This window comes from Natrix helvetica, assembly GCF_964273705.1.
Source record: "Natrix helvetica genome assembly, chromosome: 2".
In the NCBI taxonomy this organism is placed as follows: domain Eukaryota; kingdom Metazoa; phylum Chordata; class Lepidosauria; order Squamata; family Natricidae; genus Natrix; species Natrix helvetica.
Window position 1 is genome coordinate 122,049,830 of NC_138552.1, and position 12,126 is coordinate 122,061,955.

Here is a 12,126-nt window from a genome sequence, read left to right on the forward strand (position 1 = left end):
CAGCATGCTGGATGGGAATTCTGAGAGTTGAAGTCCATGCATCTTAAAGCTGCTGGACACTGCTGTGGACAACAATGTTTGTGAACCTTGTTTGCATAAATATCATTAAAAGGGTACTATTTGGAAACCATATCTTTAAATGATGTTATTCAGAGACATGATTTTTAAAAATATCTTAACAAACAGACTTCCAAGTTACAAGAGTTAGAATATTTCATTTTAGCCTTTGTTTCCTCCAGTGGTTTCCTTGTTTCTTCCACTAAAATAATCTGTGGATTGTTTTGTCAAAATAACTCTTCAATCTGATGATGGTTTTGAAGAATTTGTCTTTTTGAGTCACAATAGCAATCCCCATATTGCATAAATAGTTGCCAATTTTGCTGCTATGTCTGTGATAATACAAAATTTTAATCACTGCAAAATGTGGTACGTACTGTGACCCTTTTAAAAAAATGTGTATCCACATTACTTTTATAGCATTACCTGGAAGTCCAGGGGTCCCAGGGACTCCAGAAAGTCCCTTATCTCCTTTATCACCCTGTGGTCCAGGACTCCCAACTCCTGGTGGACCAGGGAAACCTCTGTCTCCAGGAGACCCTGGTAAACCACTTATCCCTGGGAGTCCACGGTCTCCTTTTAATCCAATGGTTCCCTGGTTTAAGGAAAGAAGAAAGTAAGCAGGGTATAGGAAGAATTTCCTGCTCCCCAATAAGAACTTATATACAATTCTATACTAGATGAAAAATTCCTGATCTAAGTTTGCATCAGGATAAAATCCAGTCTCTTGGGGAGATTTGGGGATGGGGGAAATTCTTCCTGTGCAACCTCCAGAAACATGGAGTTAGTGCACAGGATGGAATCATCTGTGGGAATCTAATAAAGGCTTTCTCAATTCTTTGAAACAGACCTTTTCCCAGGGTCTCTGGTCATGCTTAATAGGATTAGGTACACAGGAATTGAGGTCAAGAGGCCACATAAACAAAGTCAAACACAGGATCCATAACAATAGAAAGTGGTTGTTTATAGCCAATTTGTCTCCAGTTCTAAAACCTCTGTCATTTAAAGGATTTGCTCAGTACTTTATCTTCAAAAAAATGCAGGCAATCCAAAGTTCAGGAGCCATTATAGTTGATCCCAGAACATGGTATTGGGGCTGATTCAGAAAAAAAGGCTCTTGGTAATACTGGGATTGATGCTTCTTGAGAAGGTATGCACTATATCAGCATAAAATTTATCTTAGTGAATTATTCACTTGGTGCTACTAGGGGCAAGCAGATAATCAATGAGATGGATTTGATGTTTCTTCCAAATTAGGCTTAATAATTATGCTGAAAAAGTGTTGAATTGAAAAATACCTCCCCCTTATTCCTGCTCACAGTAATAAGAACTGAGATGCGGGGAGTGGCTGAGGCAGCTGGCATGGATATTGATGCCAGAGGAAGATGGCTTCGGTAGTTGGCATGGGTGTGGTTGGAGGGGGGGTGTCCTTCATTGTGGCCCCCTCTGGTATCACTGCCATTGCCTGGGCCACCGTATTGTGCCATTTGCCCCCTCCTCTTGTGTCACTATGTACTGGGTCAACAGAGTGCGGCCCTGGCGACGGATATGAATGCAGCTGGTGTGGATGGAGCTTAGCTGTTGGAGTCGTTAAAGTTGGAACAGCTGCCACTGCCCTCACCACCACCATCACTGGCCGCTTCACCATCTTGAAATTTATCATCTGCTGTGATTTTGACATCTGGCCATTACTCTTACATATTGTCCTTAACACCGACCATTGCTATGATGGACATAAGTTTCCCGCTACCCCCTTGAACACTGTTGGCTGCCCCCCCCGGACATGTCATCTCCTCGTTCCATCTCCCCGTGATGTCATCCCGTTTGGTTGATGCCACACTCTCCTCTATGTTATACTGCAACAAAACTTTACTCCCTTCGAGAACTCCCCTTTCCCGGGGATGGCCTTCTTGCCTATCAAGACGCTTCCTTAATGACGGATCTTGGGATCCCGAGAGGTGGCATGTGAAGAAGAGACTTCTTAGGGGTTTCTTACAGGGGTTTTTAAATCAAATTTTAAGGGGTGGGGGGGGTTGATTCAGATGGCTCAGACAGGCTTGGGGGGGAGTCTGCCAGGGCACAGGCCAGAGCTAACTAATGGGCGCGGGTCGGGAGTGCTTGGAAGGGTTGGGATTCCAGGGGAGACATTAAGCCATTCTATTGGGGGGTTCACCATCTCTACTGTTTGTGGAAAAGGCAGATACGATGGGGGCCGAGGGCCAAATTATGTTCGGGGGACACGGGTTCACCGTTTAAGAGCGATTGCGCATTCCGACCCTCATTGCCCTTCTTGCACCCCGGGTGCTCAGGATTACAGGACCCTGGTCTCCGGCTGGTGTCACTTAACGCCAGGTCCGTGGTACATAAGGCTTCCCTCATTTACGACCCCATACAAGAGGGTAGAACGGACCTGCCGTGCATTATGGAGACCTGGTTGGCCCATGAGGGGGGTGTTCCCCTTAGTGAACTATGCCCACCAGGCTTCCGTTTCACCAGCCGAGAGCCCAGGGCAGGGGCGGGGTGGGGGTGTTATTAGGGAAAGTCTTGGACCTCAGGAGGTCACTATGCCTCAGATAGGCGGGTGTGAGTCCCTTTTTGTGAAACTCTCTGAGAAGTGTTGGGTTCAAAGTCATCTGGCCAGCTTTTATGCCTAAGGGACAGCCGGAGCTCACAGATTCTGCTTTCTAAAGCAGTACCTTTACCATTACACCGAAGACTAATTGATTAAAAGTATTTTGATTGATTAAGGGAATGACTCCTCATTAATCAAGCAGTAGTTTGTTTTCAGTCTGTTACTGAAACCCAGCTGTGTCAATATCTGTCAGTGGAACGAATTCAGCCCTCATTGCCCCACCCAAAATTGATTTGGCTCAAGAGAAAATGAGGGATTGAGAAAAGCTTCTTTTACAAACAGAGGTTAAGTTTCTTTGGGATGTTGTTGAATAGATAAGTTTTAGTAAAAGTGATTATAATAACAGCAAATGCCATACTAGAAGAGGCATTCCCCTTCATCTTCTAAAACGGCAGCCCATCTGTGCATCAGTTAGCCACAGCCTATGCTTTTTCTATCAGACTATGCATGTACTAGAATTCATTAATTTATCTACTCATATTATCAAAGGATTTTTATTTAACCAATTAGGCTTTCTGTATAATTCATAAGATTATGCAAACATTCAGAGATTTTTTTAAAAATAAAATGAGTTAATTTGAACACACACATTTTTATGTTCTATAATTTGTATAAAAGAATGAACATAAGCAGACAGATACATACAGATGCTCCTTTAGGTCCTGGGATGCCAGGGACACCATCCTTTCCTGGCCTTCCTTCTTTGCCAGGAATACCTGAATGTCCAGGTAATCCTGGTTCTCCTTTTTCACCTTTTAAAATGGAGTCATAGAAAATCTCTCCAGGTTCTCCTTTTGGTCCTGGGATTCCTATCAAACCAGTTGCACCAGGAGGTCCCTGAAATTACAGTTAGTTACAGCAGAATTAATTGTCTTCTGTCATTGAAGTACTTGCAAATGTTGCTCATTTTCAAACTTTTTGCATCTGTAAATTAGCAGTGATCCATGGGCCACTGAATTATCCCTTGATGTGAACAGATAGTTCAAATTCGGTTAAAATGGAGGGTTTGGAGTGAAGTTCATGGTGGACATCTATGAAGAAGCAAAGATAGTGCCATGCTGGTGACTAGCAGCAAGATGGAGAAATCTAGACAGTGGAGCCTCTCCAGGCAAGGGGAGACTGTGAGATCACCCACCTGCACTCCAGAAGTATGTTCCTTATGAGAAGACTACTGGACTTGCAGTCGACTCTTCAGTAGAATGACTGGGGATCAGGGAAGAGTCAGCTTTCACCTGCAATGCCACTTTCTAAAGACATTAGAAGACTGAACCTTGCTGAACGTTTGCTCAGAGCCTGACTTTCTTAAACACCTTAGAATGTAACTTATTTATAATTAAAAAAGAACTCCAGAGTGGAATAAAGAAAAAAAACCATTTGGTGAGTCAACTTTTCTTCTGGATCAAAAAAAGAAATGAAAAGAGGATGTAACAGCAAAAGACTTAATATGATTTTAAGTTAAGAAAGTTTTCTCTTAAGGAGGAACGTTCTCTCTCTTAATTTGAAAAGTGCTTTTGTTTGAAATAACCACAATGGAGGGATGTCTGGTAAAGGTGGCAGGATTTGCTGAGATGGCAAAATTGATTTATTTGATTAGGTAAAAGACAACAACTAGTTTTATTACTGATCGGACTTTTTTGCTGAAAAAAGGAAAAAATAACTTGTGAGTTATAGGTTTGATGATTAGAAAGGATGGATTATGAAAAGAGGGAAGTCATGATATAACCTTAAAGAAACAGAGTAAAATATAAATATATTTATAACTGTTGTGAGGAATATAGGAAGTTGCTACTTTATAACCTTTCATTTCTTACCTATACACTATTATACTTCATTTCTTTTCGAACATTGGTATTGCTACATTAAACATTATATTCAAAAATGAATTCAGTAAAATGAATCCATGAGTCAATCGAAATTGTCAGGACAGTTTCATAAAATCACCCTTCCTGAAATTGCTTCAACAGTACCAATAAAGGAGAATATTTGTTTTCTCTAGTTTACTAGAGAAAAAGAAAACAACAACTTGCTATCCTTCCTAGACATTTTGATCAGCAGAGGCCACAATGGCAAACTAGAAATGCAAGTCTACAGAAAAATCACCCATACTAACCAGGTACCCCACTATTAAAGCAACAACCCAATCTTCCACAAGAGAAGCTCTATAAGGACCTTATTTAAACGAGCCCAAACACACTGCAGCTACTCAGAACAGCAGTAGAAGGAAATGAAGCATCGATACAACACATTCCAAGAAAATGGATAGCCATGGAACTTTATTAAAAGGTTCCTGACCACTCAACTTAATACAGCACAATCAACACAAACCCTAAAAAGAATTACATTGCCTTACATCACGAATATCTCAGAAATCACAAATAGACTTCTACAACCACTTAGAATCAGCATAGCACACAAGCCAGCTAAAGCCCTTCAAAGTATCTTAAGCAAACGAAAAGACCCAGTAACCCTAGAATAAAAAAAACCAAGAGTCATTTACAACATACAATGTAAGAACTGCAACAACTACTATGTAGGACGGACAGGCAGAAGACTGGCAGAAGGCATCCATGAACACCAACTGGTAGTTAGAAGACATGCTGAAAATTCTTTAATTTCACAACATGTAGACCAGTGGTGGGTTTCTGCCGGTCCGCACCGGTTCGGGTGAACTGGTTGGTGACCAGACCTGGAAGTAACTTCTGGGAACCAGCACCGGCCCTGTCACTCGATCGCACTTGCCGTCCTGTCGCAGTTAGCTTGCTGCCCCGTCCGTCCGCACTAAACTAAGCTAGCCCAGCCTGCCGCTCACTGATTGGCTGGAGTCCGGCGGGAGGCTAGCTTTCACGAGAGAAGGCCTTCAGACCTTCCCTAGTGAAAGCTGCAGGCTGGTGGGGGCGGCGGCAGCCTAGCTTTCACGAGGGAAGGCATTCCCTAGAGAAAGCCGTGGGCTGGCGTATGCCACGCGGCCGAAAGCCCCCCTCCCCCCTCTCCAGCCTCGCCTGGCTGGCTAAGCCTGCCAGACGACCTGCTTAGTGACAACCCTGGCCTTGTCCCTCCAGTCCAGTGTCTTACCTGTCCTGCTGCCTCTCTGCTTGTCTGCTCCCTGTTGCGTCCATCCATCGCATCGGAGTGCTGCTGATTCTGCTTGCTGGTAAGTGACCCGTTTTTTTTCTTTTATTTTTTTAATGTATTTTAAAATAATATTTTATTTATTGTGCATAGAATTTCTAAAAATAATTTTACTTAAAAGTATTGAGTATAGAATATTTTAAAATGGTTTACTTCAATTTATTGTCTGTGGATTCTTTTTTAAAATTATCTTAGACTATTTAAAAAAAGATTCTATCCAAAATAAATTAAAATAAAACTTATTTAAAATCCTATACTCAATACTTTAAAATGTATTGTGCATAGAATTTTTTAAAATAGTTTTACTTAAAAGTATTGAGTATAGAAAAATGGTTTACTTCAATTTATTGTGTGTGGATTCTTTTTTTTTTAAATTTTATTGTTTTAATTAAACAGAAAACACACACAAAAAACACTCTTCAATACATCTTCCAGCAAGCATGTCGATTGACTACAATTAAATTCTGTGCATTACTATAATCATTCTTTATATTTCATTCAAATTGAATTGTACATTTTAAATCAAAAATCTTTATACCGTCAATATACCAACATTCTCATTTAACTATATTTGTTTGAAAGTACTTTTATCTAGAATCCTTCATATTTATATTATAATAAATGTCATAATGGGTTATCTGCCAACGAATAAACATTTTAAAACCGACAACAATCTATAAGAGCTACCACATTCTACTTATTTATTACCTAGAATTAACTAATTTTTTTATTTTTATTTTTATTATTGGTTTTTTTCCCCATTCGCTTATGGTTTATTTGGGTTTCTTATTTTACCCATAACTATTATTTTTGGATTTTGTTACATTCCTTCATTGATTCTTATTTCTTTCCTCCATCCACCTATACCATTTATCCCATATCTGATAGAATTCTGATTCTTCTTTTCCCTAGATTTCTTTAGTTAGTTTGTCCATTTCAGTACAGTCCATAACCTTTCTTATTATTTCATCTTCACTTGGAGTTAGCTTGTTTTTCCATTTCTGGGCATAGGCAATCCTTGCCGCCGTCATTATATGTAGTAATAAATACTGGATTTCTTTTTTGTATTTCGCAGGCAATATTCCTAATAAGAAGATTTCCGGTTTCCATTCTATTTTAACCCCCGTTATTGCCTCCAGCCAGTTTTTGATCTTTTTCCAAAAATGTTTAGTCTCCTCACAGGTCCACCATAAGTGGTAATACGTTCCGTGTATCGATTCACATTTCCAACATTTTGGGGAGGTATTTGATGATATTATAGCTAACCTTGTTGGTGCCAGGTGCCATCTATAAAACATTTTATACCGGTTTTCCTTATATGCAACTGAGAGTGTCATTTTTAAGTTTGTTCCCCAAAATTTTTCCCATTTGTCTAATTCAATATTATATCCAAAGTTCTGTGCCCATTTTATCATTTGTTCTTTCACAATTTCCTCTTCCATTTTATATTTCAGGAGAAATTTATATATTCTCCCTATCATTTTTCTATCTGGGCTTTGAATGATTTTATCCAATTCGTGTGATTCTGTTTCAATGTCATATAATTTGGTATCATTATTGTATTTAGTTTTGATTTGAAGGTAAGTTAACCAGTCCACTTTCATGTTCTGTTCTGCCTATTCTTCAATTGTTTTTAAGTTTCCCTGTCTATCAATTAAGTCTCTATATCTTAGCATTTTGTTCCAATCTATAAAATTTGGATGAGTCGTCCTTTCTGTCAGTGATAGCCAATTCGGGATTTTCACATAATGGGTTTTTTTTTATTTTGAGCCATTTTTGCAATAATGCTCTTCTAATTAAATGTTTTTGAAAGTATTTGTGCGTTTTATTTTTATCATCCCATAGGAATGTGTGCCAGCCTGCTTGCAAATCATGGCCTTCCAGGGTCAAAATTCTTTTATTCTTTAGCTCTATCCAATCCTTCACCCATGTTATTGATACTGCCGATGCGTATAAATCCCATTTGGTAATGCTAAACCTCCCCTCTCTTTGCTGTCTTGCAATGACTTTAGTTTAATCCTCGCTTTTCGTCCATGCCAAATAAACCTAGCGGTTATGTTATTTAATTCTTGAAAGAATTTTTTACCTGGATTAATACGTGCGGCTTGCAACAGGAATAAGATTCTTGGTAAAATATTCATTTTAATTGTCGCTATACATCCCATGAGTGATAGTTGAATATTTTTCCAATTTTCAAAACTCTTTCTTTATTTGTATCATTAATTTGTTATAGTTATCATCTTTAATTGTGGAACATTTTGCCGACACCCAGATCCCCAAGTATTTCACTTTCTTAGTTATTTGCATATTGGTTATTATTTCCAGTTCCTCTTCTTGCTTTTTTGTCATGTTCTTGGTTATCATTTTTGTTTTGTTTTTATTGATCTTTAATCCTGCCACTTCGCCATATTCTTCTAATTTTTGAATTAATTTCCGACTGGATTCTAATGGGTCCTCTAGTACAAATACTAAGTCATCGGCATAGGCTTGGGCCTTATATTCTTCATTTTTGAGTCTTAAACCTTTTATTTCCTGGTCTTTCCGAATTTCATTTAATAAAATTTCCAAAGTCAATATGAACAGCAAAGGAGAGAGGGGGCATCCCTGTCTGACTCCCTTTTTTATTTCGATCTTCTCTGTTAAATCTCCATTCATCAGAACTTTGGCTGTCTGATTATTATAAAATCCTTCTATCATTTTTGTAAAATTTTCACCGAATTTCATCTCATCCAATATTGTTATTATAAATTTCCAAATTACATTGTCAAATGCTTTTTGTGCATCAAGGAAAACCAGTACCATTTGTTTTTCTGGGTGCGCCTCGTAGTACTCTATTATATCTAGGATGATTCTCGTATTATTTCTAATGTGTCTGTGGGGTAGAAATCCATTTTGGTCTGGGTGTATTCGTTCATTTAAAACCTGTTTGATTCTTCCTGCCATAATTGCTGCAAATATTTTGTAATCAGAATTTAGTAATGAAATTGGCCTGTAGTTTTGAATTTCTTGTAGGCTGGTTTCTTCTTTTGGGATTAGCGATATTATTGCTTCTGTCCATGATTCCGGTATCTTGGCTTTTCCTAAGATTTCATTAAACATGTCCACCCCTAACTCTTCCAATATTATTTTATTATATTTATATAGCTCCACCGGTATTCCATCTGGTCCTGGTGTTTTATTACTTTTCTGGTTTTTCAGAGCTGATTCCACTTCGGCTAATGTTATTGGCCTGTTTATCGCCTCCCTTTGCTCTTTTGAGATTGGGGTTATCTTTGCTGTGTTTAAGTAATGCTTTATTTTATTTTCCTCCATACTGTCTTGTGTGTATAATTTTGTGAAGTATTTATGAATAATTTTCTTCTTTTCTTCTGCTTTGTATTGAATCCTTCCCTCCTCGTCTTTCAATTGGTATATCATCCTTTTTTCTCTTTCATTCTTCAGTCTGTATGCCAGCCATCGTCCGGGTTTGTTGGCTTGTTCAAAATAGCTTTGTCTGGCTGCTTTAATTTTCTGCACTAATTCCTTTTGATTTATTAGGTTGAGCTTATGTTTGATTATCTCTCTTTTTTCTTTTTTAATTTTATTCTTTGGGTCTTTCTGGAGTTCATCTTCAGCTTCCATAAGTTCCTTTTGCATACATTCTTGTTGCTTTTTTTGTTTTCTAGTTTTCCTCGCCATATAGGCAATCGTAAGGCCTCTTATGTATGCTTTCATCGTGTCCCAGAGATTTTGAATTGAGGTATCTTCTCTTTTATTTATTCTAAAAAATTGTTTTAGTTCTTTCTCCAGCATTTGAGTGTATTCTGTTTCGTTTATAACATTTGAATTCATCATCCATCTTTTTCTTCTTCTTTGACTTTTCCATCTTAATTTTATTGGATTGTGATCTGCCCACTCATTTGCTTCTATTTTAATTTCATCTACTTGATTGCATAGTCCAGATGAAATCCAAGCCATGTCAATTCTTGATAGTGACTGATGGGGGTTCAAATAAAAGGTATATTGCTTTCTTGTTTTGTGCCTTTCTCTCCAAATATCATGTAATTTGTATTCGATTGCCATCTCAAAAAAGGATTTGGGTAGCTTATTTTTTTTTGTTTTGTTTTTCTTTTTGCTTTCATAGTCCATTTTTTTGTCCACTATTGCATTATAGTCCCCAATTAAGCAAATATTTTCATATTCTAATTCGTTTATTTTGTTGTGTAGTTTCCTATAAAATTCCTCTTGTTTCTGATTTGGTGCATATATGACTATTAATAGTATCGGTTTTTCTGTTGTCTCTAATTCAATCATTAGTATCCTGTCTTCTTCATCAGAGTAGACTTCTTTGGAATTTATTTTTTCCTTTATATAGGTTGCTATCCCTCTTTTTTTTTTCTGCTAGTGCTGTGTATAATTTCCCTAGTTTTTTATTTTCCAATAAGTTTTTATGGTCCCTTTTAATATGCACTTCCTGTATGCAGATTATATCTACCTTTAGTTTCTTAAGTTTGTTAAACATCTGCACTCTTTTTTTTGGTGCGTTCAATCCATTCAAGTTTATTGAGATAATTGTTATTTCTTGGTCCATCTTTAGATGGGGTTTCTCTTGTTACTTCTAGTTTGTATCTGGCTCTTCCCTCTCACATCCCCCTTTTCTGCTCTCTCTCTTTCTTGCCTCTGTTCTTCTTTCCTGTTTCTTTCTTTATCTTCTGATGTTTCTTCCTCTTGGCCTCGCCTTCCCCTTTCTAGCTCCTTTTTACTTCCTTGTTCTTCTTCCCCTGTACAGTATTTCTCATAGAATTCCTGCGCTTCCTCTATATTCTCTATCTTGCCATGTCACCAGTACCCCTTCTGGTATCAGCCATCCGATGTTTGTTTTCTCTCTGGGCAATTTAGTTCAAGTTATTTATGCTGTCAATTCACAGTCCGTAAAGCTGCTCTCACAGCTTCTCGGCAAAAGCCTGAAAAAATCTCCTTCTCAGAGCCTCCTTCTTTCCAGCTCACCTTTCTGCCAGATATGCGTTGTTTCCCTCTTCTTTGGGTTGTAGTAACGAATACCTCGATTTCAGCTGCTCTGTCTCTTTGCTTCCTTCTTATGTGGTCGCCATTGCTCAGTCCTGACAAAGTGCCAGGGTGATTTCTTGTCCGTTTAGTGGGTTTCTCCTGCCGCTGGGAGGATTTGCCTTATCGCCCCAGCGTCTTCAGAGTTTCCCCCTTAATCTGTTGGTCCCTACAGGATCCACAGCACTCAAATATGAGCCCAAACGAAGAAGTTGGAGTTAAAGATCAGGAGAGCTCCCGTTCCTCAACTCCAAACACGCTGCTTGAAAAAAGGTTCTATCCAAAATAAATTAAAATAAACCATTTTTAAAAATTCTGTACTCAATACTTTAAAATGTATTGTGCATAGAATTGTTTTAAATTGTTTTATTGCAATGTATTGTGTATGGAATATTTTTAATGGTTTCATTTTAAATTATTGTGTGTGGAATAGTTTGAAATGGTTACAGTATAAATTATTGCTGGTGGAATAATGGTTATAGTATACTATTGCTGGAACAATACCTTAAAATGGTTACGGTATAAATTATTGCTACTGGAATACTTAACAATGCTTTTTAAGAATTTTTTTATTTATAGAATATCTTTTTTAAAAATTATTTTTAGGGCATTTTTATATTTTAATTGTTTATAAAACATATTTACTACAAGAAATGTTATTCCTTTTGCAAATGTTTTCTTTGTGATGCAATATGTTGCTTTTAAGTGTTCAGACCAGGTTTATGTGTCTCAAAGTAACTGCTTTTCTATGGGCAGGCCAGGTTGGTTCAAGGCAGCTTTGCCAGATTTAGTGTGTTTCACCCTTGTTGTTTAGGTAATTCTGAGGTGGTTGCTGGTTCTGTGAGCTTCCTGGCACTGTCCTTTATCATTTCCCACAATGCTTTGATGGTTTTTATTCCAGTGGCTTTGTCTTTCCTGTCCTTAGGGTTAGGGGAAAAAAACTGGTTTCATTTGCAGTCTTTTGGGGGGTGGGGATTATTATTTTTTGGTGTTTTCCTGGCACTGTCATAGTTTGTGTGGGTGTGTAATGTCCCGCAATTATCTACGCATGAATAATGATCTAGTAATATTTCCTTATACATTTTAGTGACCTTTCCTTACATAACTGGTGTTTTCTTTCATACTTTTGGATTTCAAATTTCTGTTTCTTTTAGTTAGCAATTGCTAAAACAAATCCCACGTGAAAAAGTATTCAAAGCCTTCTTGATTTTAATTGTCAATTTATTTATTCCTGCAGATTGTAATATTTATTCATTTTCATATCT

The 12,126-nt window shown here is 37.8% G+C and overlaps 1 protein-coding gene across 1 annotated transcript in view; it reads right to left on the reverse strand.

Annotated features, from left to right (window-relative positions):
* LOC309387672 (uncharacterized protein) overlaps positions 1–12,126 on the reverse strand; it is a 166,465-nt gene that overhangs the window by 53,144 nt on the left and 101,195 nt on the right. The window contains exons 25-26 of the mRNA XM_081944381.1: positions 3,335–3,526; positions 484–652 (exon numbers count right to left, since the gene is read on the reverse strand). Of these exons, the coding sequence (XP_081800507.1) occupies positions 484–652; positions 3,335–3,526 (361 nt within the window). The remainder of the gene's footprint in view (positions 1–483; positions 653–3,334; positions 3,527–12,126) is intronic.